The 20,515-nt window shown below is 35.2% G+C and overlaps 1 protein-coding gene across 1 annotated transcript in view; it reads left to right on the top strand.

Moving 5' to 3' along the window:
- Ank2 (ankyrin 2) overlaps positions 1-20,515 on the top strand; it is a 555,326-nt gene that overhangs the window by 78,000 nt on the left and 456,811 nt on the right. Inside the window, exon 2 of the mRNA XM_047565837.1 lies at positions 756-816. Within this exon, the coding sequence (XP_047421793.1) occupies positions 796-816 (21 nt within the window). The 5' untranslated portion in view covers positions 756-795. The remainder of the gene's footprint in view (positions 1-755; positions 817-20,515) is intronic.

Below are 20,515 nucleotides of genomic sequence, written 5' to 3'. Positions count from 1 at the left end.
AGAACTTTGTCTTGCCGGGAAAGGTGGCGCATGCCTGTGATCCCAGTGGTTCAGGAGGCTGAGACAGGAGCCAGCCTGAGCAACTCAGTGAGACCCTGTCTCTAAAAAAATACAAATTCGGGTCGGGATGTGGCTCAGTGGTTGAGTGCCCCTGAGTTCAATCCCCAGTACAACCCCCACCAAAAAAAAAGAACTTTGTCTTATTTACAATTACACTGACCATCTGAAGTCTGGCAAAGTTGCTTAAAGATCTGTATGATTCGATGGAAGTTTTCATATTTTTTCTTTTTATATATTAATATACTTTCTTCTTTTCATGTTATGTTTTGTCTACTTTTCTGAAACCTTGAAATATTTAAATATTTTTGCCTTATTCTTTTACATTTATAACACTGACAATTTTTTTCTTTTCTTTCTTTTTTTTTTTTTTTTTTTTTGCGGTGCTGGGGATTGAACCCAGGGTCTTGTGCTTGCAAGGCAACCACTCTACCAACTGAGCTATCTCCCCAGCCTGACACTGACAATTGTTTAGAAGAACTTGATTAGTGAACACTACAAACTTTTTATTCATTTATTTTTTAAAATTTTTATAGACTGCATTTTGATTCATTGTACACAAATGGGGCAGAACTTTTTATCTCTATGGTTGTACACGATGTAGATTCACACTTATTTTTAGATGAAATGTAAAAGCTGTTGTTAAGGATAAACTGAAATGACTTAACTTCTAATATTTCGTTTTTCTTCTCTTTTAGGTAAGTAACTGAACAGAGACATGAAGAACTGATATTTCAAATGACAACCATGTTGCAAAAGGTACTTTTGGTATTTTAGTATTACTTTGAAGGAATCTTATCAAAGGACGTAGAGGTTAAATATAAGTACGCTTTTGGTAATTAAAAAAAAGTCTCGCAAAAACAGATTTAAAGACATTATAAAGGTATTAACAATTTTTAAAATTTTGAGGCATGTAATGCTTTCCTTTCTATAGTTTTGGCAATTATTATCAATACCATATGGGTATGAAAAGATAAATAAATTGACCTCTTTCCCTCCAGATATTCACAAGTGGGAAAAAGAGGTGGTGTACAGACATTTGAATGTAATAGATGAAATAAATACATTGGGGTTCGTTTATCAAAGTCACTGGTGTGTTTTCTCTAAAAGCTTATAGTTTGTTTCCTGTGATCAGAATATTATCTTCAGAATTACTCATAAAATTCATTGTGCTAAGGTTGTCAATAAGATGATTTGCTTCTTGATAATTCAAATAGATTGAACTCATGAAGAGAATTCTGCAGATTTTTTTATATATGCACATATATGCAAAAAGAAATTGAAGGGAAGAGGAAGAAGGGAAGAAGGAAATATTACACTTAAAGAAGAACAGAATGTAAAATTCTCGGTATGGTATATATCACACCATGATTTGTGGATATCTGTAACTCATCAATCTATCTAGGAGAATCTCTTCTCTAGAAATAATCTTTAAAAATATTGTGGAAATCATCTCATCTGGTTCCAGAGGAAACAATCACATCATGACATATTAGACTGACTGTGTAACACCATTAACATTGGATTTCTAATCCAAGAATTTCTCATTTTGCTTAGAAATTTCCTCTTTTACAATTTAGGGCAGGTGCTATTGAAGAGACCTAACTGGAAGAGAAGTTTGTAAAAAGAGTTGGGGAAATAACTTTATATCAAAAAGTTTGTACTCTTTGGATTAATGTAAATTTTCTATACTTTTAAAAATGAAAATTGGACAATTTTATTAATGATGATAATGAGAGAGCACTAATTGGCCTGGGCTATTTTTAGGAGAGCAGATATTATTCTGTCTTATTATATAATTGATATTATTATATTAATATATTATAAATAGTTTGCTTTACTTAAGGCACCAATGAGACTTCCAAGTATAAAGGCTAAGTTGGCAGCTGGATAGATGAGTCTTAGGAGCTCAGAGAAGAGAAGGTGGATTTGGGAATCATCATTTCACAGTTGGTAATGAAGACTGCAGGAGTAAGACTGATTCTGTGGAGGTGACTGTGTGACAAACAAATGATTTTAATTCTTGGGGGGAAAGAACAATGGTTTGACAGGGAGTATCAAATATTGCCTACAAGTCAAAGATGAAGGCTTCAGTAACCTACTGGAATTTTTCCACATAAATGTCTTAGCGACCTTGGTAAAGGATGATGTGGTGGAGTACTGGGGGCAGAAACCAGATTAGAGTGGGTTGAAGAATAAATGAGAAAGGGCTGGGGATATGGCTAAGTTGGTAGAATACTTGCCTCACAAGCATAAGGCACTGGGTTCGATCCCCACCACCACCATTAAATAAATAAATAAGAGAAAAGGGGATGGAGATAGCAAAAAAGACAGTTCTTGAAATTTTGTCTGTGAATACAGGTGCGAAGAATCTGAGTAGGACATTGGGATAAGAGTGTCTTGAGCATATTTAAATGTTAACGAGAACAATGGGGATGAAGGCAGAGATTGAAGTTTGGGGTTTCCAAGAAGAAAGGAGGGGTTGGAATAGGCAGACCAGGAAGAGGGATTATCCATAGCTGGTGGGAAGGACAACTACTTCAACATAGCTAGGGCAGGAGCTTGCAAACAAATGCAGAGGGGTTTGTTAATCTAGTACAGGTTGAGGTGGTTTCCATATTCTGTATGAAGATGTGACCAGAGTAGCTAGTTGGGATTTGAGGAAAGAGCTAAGGTTTGAAATAGTGTTGGTGGAAAATGGGGAAGAGAAGGTTGCAAGGAGGACAATGTTAGACTAGGCATGTATCTGTGGCTGGGAATTTGTAGTGTCATCAACTCCTTCAACTCATAAGAGTATTATATGCATGGTTATTTCTTCCTAAAACTCAGAAATCAGGAATATTCTGTTTTGAGAGCCAGTATAAGAGATATTTGACATTTTTTCCTTCTGTCCTTAGATTGGGTACTGTTCCCCAATGGCAACGTTCTTGTGGCAAAATTAAGAATGCTTTTTGAAGCCAGGCACGGTGCATAGGCCTGTAGTCCTGGCCACCCTGGAGGTTGAGGCAGGAGGATCACTTGAACCCAGGAGTTTAAGAAAGAATATTTTTGATCTTGAAGAAATGATTACATTTTAAATCTAAAACTTATATCTCTCTTGCCCTAAATGAAGGAAGCTACTGTCGTCGCTCAAGTGTCATTAGCTTGGCATGTTCTTTCTGCTTTGGAGAGCATCCTTTGGATAGCAGAGTTAGATGGACAGTGTTAAACAGACCCAGAAAACGAAAGACTTTGGTTCTGTTGACTTTGAGCTATAAGCACATTAATATGCCCATTTATCTAGAAACTCTAAATTTATACTTCCCATTTTGAATTTTATGTGTTTACTTAAGAGTATGGAGCTGTTTATAAGACCAAAGAAATCTTTGAGTTCAGTGACTTTCAAATCTTTTTTTTAATCCTTAGAAACATTTTGAAAAAATAGAATCTGGCATAAAAAATGATGGAAGGAGAATCGTTTTGACTGCATTGGGCAGGGGGGAACCCAACCCACTTGCCCCTTTTTTCCCCTCTTCTTCTTCTTTTTTTTTTTTTGGAACTGGCTGTCGAACCAAGGGTTTTAGTGAATGCGAGGTAGACGCTTTGCCACTGAGCTACATCTCAATCCCTTTTCCTCTCCTTTGTTCTCCTCATCCCACTTTCAGGAAGGTTCCCTGAGACATCACCACTGAACCTAGTGTCTCATGGAACTTTGTTTGAAAAAACAAATGTAGGTTACCACAGCAACACTAAATTTCATCAAAATATAAAGTTCTTAAGTTAAATTAACTGTGGTTTGGAGATTTTTTTTCTCTAGAATAAATGAGTCCAGTTAATGTCTACTTTGACCCAAAGTATTTAATTATATCTTAGATTGCTAGTTTTAGTGATTATAGATACTAATTTTATCAAACAAGCATAAATAAAAACTATCGTTGAGTATGTAATAAATCTGGAGTTTGGAAAGCCAGGTATTCTTTTTAATTTATTGTTCTTGTCAGGAGTACCAAAGCTTATAAATGTGAATCCCGTCAAAAGGCTCATGAGTGGAACTGATCTTCATTTTCCTCAAAGGATGGACATGTGATAGTGTCGGGGAAGATTAACTGTTTTGATCTTGAGCAAGTATAAATTACCAAGATGTTGCTCTTCCACGAAGAGAGGACTTTGTTGAGGCCTGAAAATATCCATAGGAATGCAATTGAATGTTTTCAAGAAAATAACAGCTTTCCGTTAAACTTGAGCATAACTAAGGTAGAAGAACTGATACAGGGAATGCTAAATTGGGATATGAAGAACTTACTAGGAGAGTTATAATAATAAAGTAACAGGAGATGGTAGTATTGAACATGAGTATAATAACAAATTTTTTACTTGAATTATTTTATGTTATAACAATACAATGGGGGTAGATGTTGGGGCTCAACTTTATATTAGATAAAACTAAGACTCATAGACTTTTAAGTAACTTATCCAGCTCACCCAGTAAATTACCAGCAAATGTAGTAGAGTCAAAATTTGAATTCAGATCTTTTCATTTTAATGAATTCAGACCCAACAACTAGCTGGGATGACAAGTAGTCGAGACTAGGATGGCAAGATTCAAAAACATGATAACAAGAAAAGGGCTAGTCCCCCAGGCCAGGGAATGCAACCCAAGAAGTAAAATACCTCCAATGACCCATGGAGAAAATAGGGACTTTGAGAATCCATGTGGGTTGCATTCTTAGAATCTGCTGCTTTCTTAATTGCCTCTATAAAATCCTCTGTAAGACAGTTTCTGTAGGACTTAGGCCACTTAAGGCTTTAATGCCCCAGAGGTTTTAATATTGAGGTCAGAGGGGAAGATCTCTGGCTGACTGAGGACTCCCTGTGGAAATCTGACCAGTTGACTGGGAAGGTTCTGTCCTTTCATTCCAAGATTCACTTCTGCTTAAGGTGAAGGAATTCAGTTCTGGCTTGTGTCCCTGAAATCTTCTTTCAGGTGTGCATTCTTGAGTCACACAGCATGATCTCTCTCCTAGTACATGAAATCACAAGTTATGCTGAAGCAGGAGATGAAAGGAAATAAGAATAATTAAAAGGGTTAAGTGTGAAACCATGTGGGTCACATGTAAAAGTTAGAGCCATAAGTTTTTAGAAGATTTTTTTCAAAGCTTCTTTAAATACATAAGATGACTGGGAGAAAATAACAAAGGCTAAACTCTCCAGATACTAGGGAATAAAATACCCTACTGTTATGGTTTAGATATGAGGTGTACCCCAAAATCTCCTGGGTTAATGCAGGAATGTTCAGGGGTGAAATGATTTGATTATGAGAGTTGTAACCTAATCAGTGGATTAATTTGTTTGATGGATTAATAATATGAATGGACTGACTGGGTGGTTATTATAGGCAGGTAGGGTGTGACTGGAAGAAGCAGATCACTGGTGGTGTGGCTCTAGTGTTTATACTTTGTCCCTGGTGCCTCCTTGTGCTTCCTTTCTGCTTCTGGTCACCAGGAGCTTTCCAGTGCCTTGCACTTCAGCTGTTTTGCCTCACCTTGGACCCAGAACAATGGAGTGAGCTGATCATGGGCTGAGACCTCTGAAGGTGGGAACCCCAAACAAACTTCCTTCTCTAAGTTGCTTTTGTCAGATATTTTGGTCATAGTGACAAAAACACACCTGTGTTAACAAGATTATTGATAATGAATATATTTTTGTTTGCATGTGATGAAAATATTTGTATACTTCAATGATGCTAATTTCCTGTCTTTTTGTATAAATCATTGTAATCTTTTATTTGCTTCCTGAAGTGATGGAATATTGAAACTTTGTTCTGATTCATAACTATAGTTGGCTTAAAGTTAGATAATTCATGCTTACAAAATTTGTATCTTCTAGAGTATCTTCCCCTGAAGAACATATATAATTGGAAGTAGTGATAGATTCGTTCATCTTAGACTTAGATTTGTTTATCTTAATCCATTTAAGTGTTTTGAGTCATCAAATCAAATGGGAGCTTTCTAGTCTGTCTCTCAGCTAAATTTAATAGATGTATCATTCTTACATTTCAGTAATTGTATTTTACATATAGTTATTGTGACTGTGGAAAAGAATACTGTTCTAATTCATAACATTTCCTGTTTTGTTTGCTGTTAAAGCCACTTACAATCATTAGCCTTGTTCTATCCTCCTTGTGAAAAAAGAAGAAAATAAATACTCCATACACCAAAATATTATTGCCTTTTCTAAAGAAAAGGAAAAAACAGAATTTGGGGTGGGGGAAATATTCATTCTTTGACAAGTTTTTCTTTCCTTTTTTTTTTTTTTTTCTTTTTGGTACTAGGGATTGAACCCAGGAGTGCTTAACCACAGATCCACCTCCCAGACCTTTTTATTTTTTATTGTGACACAGGGTTTCTCTAAGTTGCTTAGAGCCTCGCTAAGTTACTGAGGCTGACTTTGAACTTGTGATTCTCCTCCCTTAGCCTTCTGAGCCACTGGGCTAAGACCTCTGAAACTGTGGTGTTTTAGAGGTGTGTGTCATCGTGCTCAGTGTTGACAAGTTTTTCTATTGCACACCTGGGACCAGTTCCCTCATTGTGTGGTCAGTTTCTACGTTGGAGACGTGGTAGAAAGCACTGGTATCTGGTAAAGTTCTAATGAGCTCATTCATTGCTTACTTTTTTTCAAAGCAATAATTGATTCCAGGGCTGGGGTCATGGCTCAGTGATAGAGCGCTTGCCTAGCACGTGTGAGGCTCTGGGTTTGATCCTCAGAACCACATAACAAATATATAAATAAATAAAATAAAGGCATTGTGTCCATCTACAACTTAAAATATTTAAAGAATTGTTTCCATCCCCACAATTCCTTCACATAATTCACATATATGAATTAATTATAATTCTAAAAGTACTAGTTATTCTTTACTGTATTTAGCATATTGGTCATATAATTAACCAGAAGCACAACAGTAAAATTAGGGTTAATTATTGTTAACAACTGATATCTTTAGTGTTGAAAATGTAACAAACATGAACACATTGGAAGGACTTTTATTTCCCCCTCAAAAACTTATGTGAGTCACAGCAATCTCCAATGTCTGTGCACACACTTAGGGGTAAAGCATATGAAGAAAGCAGGACCCTAGCTTGATTAGCGAACTAAAGTTGGAAATACTGATCTCACAGGAAAGATCGTGCCCTCCTCAGCATGCATCTGGCCCTCCTCGTTTTGCTTTCATCAGCTGGGGCTGTTCAGTGGTGCAAAGAAAATATTGTAAAATGCTTACAGCTTTTAGAAGTGCTTCTGAGCTCTTCAAATAATGGTAAGGGTTGCAAGTCTTATAGGAAGGGCCTATCACAGAAAAGCTTTATTCAGCTCCACGGGGAATGGTGGACTGCAGTTACTGAGAGCTGCTCTAAAGTGAAATACTTACAAGAAGGGGATACTGAAGTATTCATTGTTGTAATGCTTAAAGGGAACAAATGTGTGTTTCATTGCATGTCTAAACCTAATATCTGTAAAGAGGGTCTGTGGCGGCCAGCAGAGGGAGGGTGAAGTCCTGTAAATGGATAAAAAGAAACTTTCAATAACCCAGCTTATTTTTTTGGCAAAGATTCAATGCACTGGGAATTCTCCAGCAAAATAGGTTGAACTTGGCAGATCTGCAAATATGCATATTTCTGCTCAGTACAATCAGGCAAACAGAGATTTCTAGAGGAACTAATTATCTTTTGTCTTTTTTTACCGTAGAAAGTGGGTAATATTTGGAAGACAATGAACTGCTAAGAGATGTTGGAGGCAACATTTGAAAAATGTTGAAAGAGAAACCTATATTTAGTCTTCTTTAAAACAATTTTAATACCCTTTATGCCCCTAAAATTATTTATCATAATTGGCAGATGTTAAAGTCAAATGGTTTATAATTTGAAGACTCTTACTAGTTTCCAGTTGCTTTTTAAGTAAAAAACAAAATGAAACAAGTTTGACTTCATCATCTTTTTTTTTTTTTTGGAATGCACTCCCACATCATTATAGACTCAATCAGTGCAACCCATTTTTTAAGTATGTGTCTGTTTCAGACAAACTCTGTTGACGAACTCAGATTATTTATGTTACACAAATTACACAGAAGTATAAAATGAGTTTATCTCCAAACATATTTTCTGGAAAGCATTGACATATATGAAAATGTGCTATGTCTGTCAACACTAATGTATCATATGTTTTATATATTTGTTTATATGAATAGATACAAATGGGATGATTCATTCATTCCTTTGGAATGAAGTATTATATCAATTTCAAGCAACGACTGCCCAGCAAGTGTGAAAAGCTGGGTTCAATCTCCAGTATTGGGGAAAAAAGGAAATGTAAAAGGTGGAACACTATACTTGAATATCTTCCTGTCTTGAACAGCTATGCATATTCAAAGAAAATGGCAGCTTCCTTTGGTAAACAGAATTCCCTACTTTTGGGACTATTTTTAATGAGTATGTATTCAAATTATTTATGTGTATATATATATATATTTCTTTTTTAAGGGAAAAATAGTGGAAAAACTTCTAGTCATGACTTTCCTATTGACTAGCTATGTAACCACCAATGAGTAAACTGATCTGTTTATTTTTTATTTTTATTTTTTTGTGGTGCTGGGGATTGAACCCAGGGCCTTGTGCATGCGAAGCAAGAATTCTACCAACTGAGTTATATCCCCAGCCCTGATCTGTTTATTTTACATGAATATTATGAAAATCATTTGACCTTATGGATGAGGAAGCGATTAATCTTTTTTGTTGTTGTTGTTGTTTTTGTTAAATAAGAACAAAGGCAACTATAAAAAAAACTATAAAAGTATATATATACTTTTTTTTTTTAACCAGTATATTTTTAAACAAAAGCAAATACTATAATTCAAACAGAGTTCTAACACAACTCTTGGGGTCTTGGGGAAGTTGTCCATGACACTAGGGAGAAGTTAAAGTTGTTCTATATAATTTGCTTTGTTAGATCATTCAGATTAAAAAGAGGAAAAAGTGATAAGTAAATCAAATCTTTGGAGAGATATTAGAATTGACTAGAAAAATAGTTTCCAAAGCAAGTTAGCTAAAAGTGTATCTATTTAATTGATTATTGTGCTAATTACTATGTCTTCTTGGTTAAATAACCTGGATGTGGCACCTTAAGTACTAAAGATGGTGAGTACAAAATCCTGAGGGTTCAATAGATTTTTATTTTTTTGATGATTCTTTTTTGGGAGAGGGGGAGAGAAACCATTCATGGAAACCCTATGAACAGATGACCAAAACCTCCAATACTTTGGCTAAAGAGTACTGCTTTGTAAATGATTTATTTCCATTTCAGAGTTTTCAAGCACATTTCTACTGGTATAATATTGAATATATTTGCCTTTTATTCTTTTACCGTTCCTCTTGTTTCTTCCCTTGAAAAGGCATTTATTATTTAAGTGGTGAATCCCGAAGGATGAAGACATGTGTTTCTAGAAAAGTAACACGTAAAATATCATGATAGTAAGAGAGCTGAGTGGTGGGCAGCCCATATTATGGTTCCTAGAAGACCCAACTTGTGAGCAACCTAGTTTATTTTAATATTATGAAGAGCAAGTCATCTATGTGACAAGAAGTGGAGCAGAGATATATATTTCTAAATTAAGTAATTTCCATTTTCTAGAAATGGCCACATCTAGGAACACATGTTATAATGGGGTGGGGGATGGCAGAGGGAGGAAGGAAGGAAGGAGAAAGAAAAGTACTGGACTGAAAATACAATGAAGCTTCTAAGATTTCTTCCAAATCTATAATTTTCTGAAATAATATGTCAATCAATGATTGGAATAAAATGTACTCATAGGCCCAGGATGCCTATGTAAGAGACCAAGATCTGATACTAGCTTAGATGTACTTTACAAAGTTCTTCATGTCTTTTGGTGCTGGTGTCAATCCCATTCTAACTATCCAAATTATTTGATAATATTAAGATGGTGCTATATACTGAGCATGGTGCATACCTGTAGTCTCTGCTACTCAGGAGGCTGAGGCAAGAGGTTTGCTCCAATTCAGGAGCTCAAGACCAGCCTGGGCAACACAGTAAGACCCTGTTTCAAAACTAACAAAAATAGTGCTATATTAAATAGTGTTAGAATATTAAAGATAATATAAAAATCTAGTAACTGACACTTTAATTCTGTGCCGTAGAGTTTTATGGCGAAATGAATTTTATTGTAAAGAGTTTTGATAATATAATTCTTTTTCCTTATATTGTAGGAAATCTCTATATTGAATAGAGAGATTATTATCATTCCCACTTTCCTTTGTTTATGTTTTGTTTTGTGGTGCTGGTTATTGAACTGGGGTGCTGGGTGGATGCTTTACCACTGATCTATATCCCCAACCCTTTTTAAAGTTTTTAAGACTAAGTTGCCCAGTCTGGCCTTGAACTTGTATTCCTCCTGCCTCAGCCTCCTGAGAGGCTCTGATGTTTTAGGTGTGCACCACTGCATCCAGTTAATTCACCCCACCTTCTAAGCAAGGTAATTAAGACACTAAGAGAAGAGATTTCTTCAATATAATACATCATTAATAACCAAATTTAATAATAAATACAATCACTACCATTTTGAAAATAAAAGAGACAGAAAAGAAAGAAAGAGAATGCGAGACTTGCTAGGATATTATTTTGGCACTCTATCACATTAGCCCCTTTTAAGAGTCTATTTTAATGTTGGAAAAGCAGATTTAGGTACTTTTTACCTTCCTAAATTTTCCTAATACTGTTTTTTTTTAACCAAGTTTTAATTTTGAGTAGATCTTTTGAAAAATACATGTTCTTAATTTTCTCCAGTAAGGCTTTAGAATCTGTATATGAGTAGCATACCTTGAATCCTCTAAATGTTTCAAAACTTTATCTCCTTTATTCCCCTCATCTATATTGATCTCATCTATAAATTTGTTAGACATGTTTCATAGAGCTGTACAGATGGCCTTATTCTTTGTTCAGTAGATTGAAAGTCCTATTTGGAAACCATAAAGTCATAATATACTGCATGGAATACAGTTTGGAAAGATATCCAAATGTTATAAAAATGGGTCAGCTTGCTGTAAATCCACTGTTTCCTAAAATTTAAAGCTATATGGGAACTTAAAGAGCTAGTCTTGCTGGGCACGGTGGTGCACAGCTGGGAGGCTAAGATAGGAGGCTCACAAATTCAAAGCCTGCCTCAGCAACTTAGCTAGAGAGGCAACAAGAGAGGCACATGCTAGTAATCCCAGGAATTCTGGAGGCCGAGGTAGGAGGATGGCAAGTCAAAGCCAGCCTTAGCCATTTAACGAGGTCCTAAGCAACTTAGTGAGACCCTGACTCAAGTTAAAAAACAAAAAGTGATGGGGATGTGGCTCAGTTGTAAAGTTCTCCTGGGTTAAATGTCCAAAAAAAAAAAAGAGCTCGTATTCCTGATATTTTAGATTCAAATTCCATATCATAGTTGAAATGAAGAGCCCCTAAAGTAAAAATATAATGTTTCTTCCAAGGGGAAAAATATCTGTTGGGATACATGAAGGAATATATAAATTTAAAGATATGAATTCTATTTTTGGAAAGTTTAAATTACAGAGTCTAATATTAATGGCAAGTGACTGCTGCTTCCAGGACTGTGTCCCCTTGACTGCTGCTTTTTTCTGACAATGACTGGAAAATACATCTAGACCAAAATTGGGGCTAAATTTAGGGTCTATATTTTCTGCTTTTCTCTAAATATATGACTTCTACAGAATTGAATTGAATTATAGAAATGAGATTTTTATTTCTTCTCTCATCATTATTCTTTATACTTCCTTGTGTGTTTTCTAGAACAGGGACCTTGTCTGTTTTCTCAGCCTCAGAATCTTCAGTGCCTTGAAGCTCCTTATAGGAGCTCAGTAAATACACTGGGATAAACAGATAAATGGTAAATACGTAAGTCAAACTTGATTTAAAGAAGTTTTGGTCAAGAACATAAGATGAGACAGGAAAATAAGACTCAAAAAGATTTCTTTTTAAATAATAAGTTTCTAAGAAAAATATAGAGCAGGATGTACTTTGAATAATATTTTGTGTTTTAAAAGCTGGTGAGAAGATAGTATGAATTATTTTTCGGCTTGTGTTGGATTTCAGTTTTTCATGTGCTCTTGTATGGAGACTTTGTAATTTTGTTTCTGTGCACATGAATTTGTTGGTATAAGTATTTGACACAGAGGAATTTGATCCTATGAAGATCTGATGAATATTCAAGGTATAAATAAAATTTCTGCCTTTATTACATATAGAGGTTTTGGGGATAGGGATGTAGCTCAGCAGTAGAGTGCTAGCCTAGTGTGTGAGGCCTTGTGTTCAATCCCCAGCACTACCAATGAATAAATAACACATATTTAAGCACTTCAGTGAAACAGTTGCAGTTTATGTGTATTTTGTGCCAATATGGATAATAATGAGACTGAGCGTGAAAGTGTAAAATTTCTACTAAGACCATTATATTGCGTGTGTGTGTGTGTGTGTGTGTGTGTGTGTGTGTGTGTGTTACTAAGGATTGAACCCTCAGGCTCTGTACCACTGAGCAGCATTCCTACTCCTTTTTCTTTTTTACTTTGAGAGAGGTTCTAAATTGCCCAGGCTAGCACTGAACTTGAGATTCTCCTACCTCAGCCTTCAGAGTTCCTGGGATTACAGGAGTGTACGACAAAACCTAGTTTAAGACCATGATCTTAAGGTCTTAGACTGAGTTCCATTTTTAGCACTATGTCTGGTATATTATAAAAGTAAAAACAAACAAAAACCCTGGTACATGTTTGTCAAATGAAATAAAAATGAATATTTATAAGAATATCTTCACTGGTATAATAACATCAGGATTTTCCATTCAATGTATTTTACTGAGTACTTCAATGATCAAATTATCTATCTCCTCATTGTGTATAAAGTAGTCCGATATAATCTATCAACAACATTAAGATGTCTTAAATAGGAACCTCACTTAAGAAACTTATAGTCATAAAGGAAATACACAGAGACAACTTAAATTGCAATGTAATCAGTGCCATGGGAGAAGGGAAGAGGCAAGTCTTGAGTCAAAGCCAGTGGGTGTTCTAGAAAAATGGGAGAGTATATGAGAGTCTGGAAAGAATGTGGAACATGACAAATTCCAGAACAACCAGACCTCACGGTTTGTGCACAGCACAGGTTTCCACACTGGGAATTCAAGAGCCACACAAAAGCTTTAAGTTACCATGTTTCTGTCAAAGCACCGAGAACCACCATGAAATAGAGCTCATAACAGTTTCTTTATTAATAATGCTTCGGGATCGAAGCCTATTTCCTTTGTCATAGTATGTTGAGGTCAATCTTCAAACTTCTCATGCTACCATCATCCAGTGTTGTTCCTTATTCTCCTGTTTTTGCTTTTCATCTTTAGATTTTGTGCTGAAGCAATATCCTTATCTTCCACTACCAACACTGCTGCCAGTTTAACTGTAGAACTGTATTGAAGGTAAAAGAAAAAAGAAAATAAGGTGGGACTCAGATCACAAGAGACTTTCATTCCATGTGTTATTTGTTGAAGGTCTGATGAACCAGAAGTGGCACAGCAATAATCTCCAACTGTCTGATTTTAGGAATATGATTAGATGATATACCTTGGGAATTCATCATGGTTCAACACTGAACACCTATTTTGTAGGCTCAAACAGTAAAGTTTGGTAGCACACCAAAAATAAAGCCATCACTTAGGGGCAAATTCACATCAAGTGACCTCAAACAAGGAGATGTAAAACAGAGTTTCAAGGTATTATGACATAAAATTTGAATAGCGTGCCAGTATGACTGTGGTATTCTGACTGTATGGATCAATCAAGTTATGTGGGAACCAAATATTAACTTGAAGGCTTTTACATAAACTTGAGACTAGAAGAAGGGGGAGATAGTTATATAATTTGATTATCAGTGGCATCAGCCTGGTATCCTAAAGCATCTGCATAAAAAGTTAATGACCTGGCCACCTGGATTGGAATGCTGGAGATGTGAGGCCTGAGCATCACTTGTCTCGCTTACTGGCATGACCAACACTGTATTTTTCTTCTCTGACTCTGCTTTGCCTGTGAGGCCTTCACTTCGGCTTCTAGTCAGAGCATTCCTCTGATAAGTAGCATATTTAAAGGGTAAATGCGTTTTATTTTATGGACCATCTTAGTCTGGTGGCAGCTGCCTGGAGCAGTCTGCAGAACTCTGAGACTCAGCCAAGCCCAGCTTACCAGCGTGCTCTGGAGGTTTGGGTGAGGTCTGCCTCTGACTCAGGCAGGTAGGAGGAAGAGAGTTTGATGCATTTGCCACCCTGCATGAATAATTCAGATTATGTGGAGTACCTGAGAGAGCATGAGCAGGAAAGTGACATCATCCAATTTTCATCTAAGGAGGAAAAAACACAATCAAGTCCCCTGTCCAGATTTGCCACGCCCAGTATACTCTGAATGTCAGCTGTTTGGCAGTGACTGGGGATGTGGTGGAAATGTTTAACTCATGACACTAGTTTTCTTATTACCTTCACCATGGCTGTGGATTTTGTTGTCTGAGTGAATATTTTTTGTCTTTCCTATTTGAAAATTAGAGAGAAACATAGATTGAGAAACCTAGGTATTGTTGAACAAAATCCAGTCAAGACTCCACCCCAATTATAGGGTGGAAAATACTAGCTTAGTAGTGACTAACTGAAAGCTGAATGCATCATACTTCATGAGTAAAATCAAATCTTCCTGTGCCTTTTATTCTGAACACTACTAGTATTATTCAGACCATTATTCTAAGTGCTTTTGATACTTCCCACAGCACTTCCATGTTCACATCAAAAGATTTATCATTTTATTTGTTACTTTATTTCATAACTAAGTGGAATCAGTTTGATAAAGTTTGCTGCTGTTTAATTGATACAGAGTGATTTTCATCAGTTTTTTTTTTTTTTTTTTTTTTTTTTTTTTTGGTGCTGGGGATCGAACCCAGGGCTTTGTGCTTGCAAGGCAAGCACTCTACCAACTGAGCTATCTCCCCAGCCTGATTTTCATCAGTTTTACTGAGTGGGATTGAGCATCCTTGGTATAGCATGATTTCAGTGCACACTCAATAACAGGGTTGAGGAGACTGTCCCCCCGCCCCATGCTAGCTGGGAATTGAAACCAGGGCCTTGTGCATGCCAAGCATAGGCTCAACCAATGAGCTATATCCACAGTCCCAAGTCAACCTTTCTTGAGCAGCGTTTTTTTCTGGGGGGCGGGGGGAAAACTTTGCAACTTTGCAATAACTAAAGTCTCATTTACCCATAAAAATTAGATTTTTAATAAACATATGTGAGGCACTCTGGTGGGATATCATTTGTGTTGACACCATTAATTTTTCAAAGAACTGAAGAGTAGTAGACTGGGTCCTGTTATGTGTCAGTGTGCCAGACACCTTATATGTGTAATTTTGAATCTATCCTTGAAGGAAGCATTGCTAATAATCACTTTTGAAATGTGTACTATAAGGAACATAGAGATCAAATAATTTGTTCAAGTTTAAAAGAGCCGATGCTGTTAACAGAATTTAACCCAGGTCTGACTTCCTGATAAAGCCTATAGTCATTACACTATACAGGGATGCTACATGAGGAAGTAGAATTTATAAAATACAGTAATTTGAATGGTTCTTATTGGTCCCAAATGATTTTGGAGGGTATAAATTGATTGATACTATTTATACATCTCTCTCAAAAATTCTTAGCCCCAAAATGATGCCACATTCTAACAAAATTGGAAAGCATGGTGTTGGTACTAAGGATGTTATTTGCTGACTTCTTAAGCATTCTGATTTCTTTCTTAAATGTTTTAAATGTCTTTGTCATGTAAACAGAATTAATCATTTGGGATTATAAATGGCTTTTTGTATTTAATTTCTGTGCTCTTTGTGTTCTATTTGTTCAAGTTTTTTTTTCTCAGCAGTTTGCTTTCCCATATACTCACCTGTTTTTCTTTTTGTGACTGTTGTTTAGTTGGTTACATCTGGAAACCTCAATTAGGGTTTCCTTGTCATTATTTCTGCATAATTATTTGAGTTTATATACTGCCAGTCAGGGATGGAAATGTGTACTGCTTTAATTGGTCCCTGCTTAATTATACTTTCTATTGAATTTTTTCTTTCATTCTTTATTTAATAAATGTTTATTGTCTTCCACATGCAAATATCCTTTTAGACCTGGCTAAAGTAGAACTCTCTCTTTTTCTTTTTACTTTATAGTTCCAGAGAGCCCAGATTGAACCCAGGGGTGCTTAACCACTGAGCCACATTCCCAACCCTTTTTATATTTTATTTAGAGACAGGGTCTCACTAAGTTGCATATGGCCTCACTAATTTGCTGAGGCTGGCTTTGAACTCACAATCCTCCTGCCTCAGCCTCTCAAACTGTTGGGATTACAGGTGTGCACCACTGCATCTGGCTAAAGTAAAACTCTTTAACTTAGAAGAAATTTCTGAGCATATTGGGATATCCATATATATTGTCCCCCATCCTTAGCTTCATACAGCAATTGGCAATAGTGTCTTCTATATTAGATGAGTTTATGGGTAACAGCAATATGAAAAAGACAGTGGCATTAAGCAACCTGTTATTTTTAAATATATTTCCAGTAGCTTTTGTCAGGTTTTATGTCTTTATCACAGATGTTTTTATTTGTCAGTGATATTTTTAATGTATATAAAAACATGATATTTTAAAGTAAATTAAAAATAACATAAACTCATTCATTTACAGTCATTACTGTGGATTGAAATACAAGTTGTCAGGTAAGTAAATAAAGTAATTAGTATATGTTTTGAAAGTTAATAGAGGATGATTACTACATATGCTAGTTTTAATATTTATCTAATTATCTTAAATTCGAAGTCATAATCGTGTGAGATGCATGAAACTTTTAGTATTTTTTTCTTAAGATGAATGAAAAAGGTTGGGCTCAGTGGTACACACCTGTAATCCCAGCGACTTTGGAGGCTGAGGCAGGAGGATGGAGAGTTCTGAGTCAGCCTCAGCAAATTAGCCAGTCCTAAGCAACTCAGTGACACCCTGTCTCTAAATAAAATACCAAAAAGGGCTGGGGATGTGGCTCAGTGGTTAAGCTTCCCTGAGTTCAATCCCAGTGCCAAAAAAAAAAAAAAAAAAAAAAAAAAAAAAAAGAAAAAGAAAGAAAGAAAGAAAGAAAGAAAGAAAAAAAATTGCATTTCCAAATCTCATTTACTTTGCAAAAATTAACAAGTATAAATTTTATACACAAGCATTTTATAAATACTACTGTAATAAAAAAAATCATTTGTCTGGTATAATTGTACTGTTTTCCAATAATGGAAAATGTAGCATATCATGGCTAAACTGATGTCCCAGTTGGGAAATACAAAAGCGAAGTTAAATGCATTATAGTATCTATCATTAATGAAGACTGAACATTTTAATTATTGACTTTGTCTAGACAAAAATAGGTATCATTTTGATTAACAAATTTGTTAGTCTGCTTATTGTTTTTCCTCTTGCAATGTATTATATTTTAGAGTTAATAAAATGTATTAATAAAATGTACTATATTTTAAGTTGAATAAAATTATAGAATTTTAGGTTTCCAGGAAAGGGCCTTTATAAATCCTTTGGTCCAATGATATTATTTTAAGTATCATAGAGATCAAAGTTCTCCCCATGTACAGTTAATGGCAAAGTTATGTCTACAAGTCATATTGCTTACCTCTTAAATTGGACTGTTTTTTTACCATTCTATACTGCCTTTGATTTATATGGGATGTAATATTCACTAAACCTTTCTTAAGACACAAAGTGTGTCTGTGTTTCCAATGTCTATATCATGACGTTTGATGGGAATGTCAGTATGTACATTATAGCTAAACGAAATGTGTTCCCTATCAAAAAGCACTTATTTAAGAAAGAACAAGTGTTTCCAAAATATTTTATACATATGTAAATGATATAGGACATAAGACTAAGGAGACAAGCTCAATCTTATTTTTATTAAGATCTATGCTTTTAAAATTTGAACAAAGGGTTGGAGGTATAACTCAGTGGTGGACAACACATAAGACCCTGGATTCAGTCCCCAGCACCAAAAGAAAAAAAAAAAATAAACTACATAAAAATATCTTTAATACTAACAAATAGACTTTTTAAGGTTTTAAATAATATAATATTTTAAATTATCTTGGGTTTCCAAAGAACCTACCATATTAGGTATAGATAGTATGCAGATTGGAATACATAAGCCATTCCTTTGCTAATTTTGCTTAAATAGTAGGTATACATTTTTACTGCATCAAGAATAGAGTGTTCTAGTCTTATTCAGTTGAATTGTCATATTTATTATGAGGATTTGCAATAATTCTTGTTATACCTTACATACTTGAAGATCAACGATGCCCTTTTCTGCCTAAACCCTTGCTTTCTGTTTAATATTATTACTTCAAATTCCAAGTAAAAACGTTGTTAAATTTTATATTTAAAATTTAACTTTTAATTAAATCTTTGGATTGTATAACCCAGGGATTTCTGGTTAATAAATATGGAGGGAATCATATTTTTACTTAAATATATCCTTTTTCATGGTGATTAATTCAAATGAACAATTCTGTATATTTTTTTTTTATGAGACAATGGTCTAGATTAAGTTTCTTTCATACTTTACAGTCATAAAATCTGTTATAGAATCTGACACAAAGTCAAGAAGAAGGCATTTTCAGGATTATGAGATAATATTTCTGTAATTTTATAATATTTTAAACAATAAATTTGAAATATGATTCTACTTTTTTGCAATTAATTTGTTCTTGTGTTTAAATGTTTGTTACCATGGCAGCTAAGAAAAATGTATGACTTGTTCATTGCCAAATGTCAAGTAGCAGGATCTTCTGTATACGGTGCTCAGAATTTATAGCAATTCAGTCCTAGTTCAATTGTCCTTGAAAATGTCTCTCTGGAAACCTTCATCTGACAGCAGAGGGAACAGAACTCCAGTCAGGGAGTCAAAGACTATTGCTGGCACCAACTCCAGGGCTGTTTGGTACTGTGGCCTTGGACTATACACCAGCATCTTTGAATTGTGAAATGAAGAAGTAGGACTGGATGATTTCTTAAGATCAATTAAAATATTATAAGTAGTGAAATTGTAGAGTTACTTACTCTAATTGATCTTGAGAGTACACATATATTCGCCAATCTCTAGGACCCTTGATTCCCTTTAATTGGAGATTTAGAGAGGAAAGTCTGGTTCTTTCTTTGAGAGTTTTGAGGAGAAAAAGCAATTTTTGAGTAGATCTGAATTGGGTTGCACTTGAGTTATTTTTATATGAACCTCTATCATTCTCTTGAGTGGTCATTCAATTCTCTTTTCCATATGACCCAAGGGCTCTAGATCTGCTCGTGATGACCCATTCAGGCTGTGACTGAATTCCTTACTACCCACATGAGCTGTATTTTACATAAAATGATTGTCAAGGACTATTCAACCACAATGAAATACTGATTGTCTGATTTACCCCAACTAGGTTGTATGTGGGAAAACTTTGAATTTCAACAAATTCTCAACACTCTGTAGTAAAGTGGTACAATGAAGTAAAAGAAGACTTGATTTAAACTTATTAGTCTGTTTATTAAAAAAGGTAGTTTTTCTGGGGGAATATTTGAGATAACACAGACTATTCATTGTGGTGAGATGATCAAAGATGGTATAAAACACTTACTTCATACAAAGGTTTCCTAAAGAGCTTACTTGAATATAGAAAGGAGGACCTTGAATTATGATGTATATAAATCAATTCAGACAGTTCAATACCAATGTTGTATTTTAAGTTAAGAATGGCCAAAACCAAATTTCTCAAGAGAAGAAACACAAAAAGCCAATAAATACATGAAAAGATGTTGACCATCTCTAGCAATCAGGGAAATACAAATCAAAACTACATTAAGGGGTGGGAATGTAGCTCACTTGGCCGAGTGTTTGCCTCACATCTACAAGGCCCTGGGTTCAGTACCCAGCACCACAAAAACAAAACGACAACAAGAAAAAAAAAACTATATTAAGATTCCATCTAACTCCAGTCAGAATGACAATGAACAAGAATGCAAACAACAATAAATGCTGGTGAGGTTGTGGGAAAAGGAACACTTATATATTGTTAGTGGGACTGCAGACTAATACAACTACCCTGGAAAGCAGTTTGTAGATTACTCAAAAAACTAGGGATGGAACCACTATGTGACCCAGCTGTCCACTTCTGGATATTTTCCCCAAAGATCTAAAATTGGCATACTACAGTGACATAGCCACCACAATGTTTATAGCAGTATAGTTCACAGTAGCAAAATTATGGAAGCAACCCAGGTGCCTGTCAACAGATGGATGAGTTAAGAAATTGTGGTGTACACATA

Source organism: Sciurus carolinensis, chromosome 10, assembly GCF_902686445.1.
Source record: "Sciurus carolinensis chromosome 10, mSciCar1.2, whole genome shotgun sequence".
In the NCBI taxonomy this organism is placed as follows: Eukaryota; Metazoa; Chordata; class Mammalia; order Rodentia; family Sciuridae; genus Sciurus; species Sciurus carolinensis.
The sequence above is the reverse complement of the archived record's forward strand: the minus strand, read 5'-3'. Positions and strand labels throughout refer to the sequence as shown.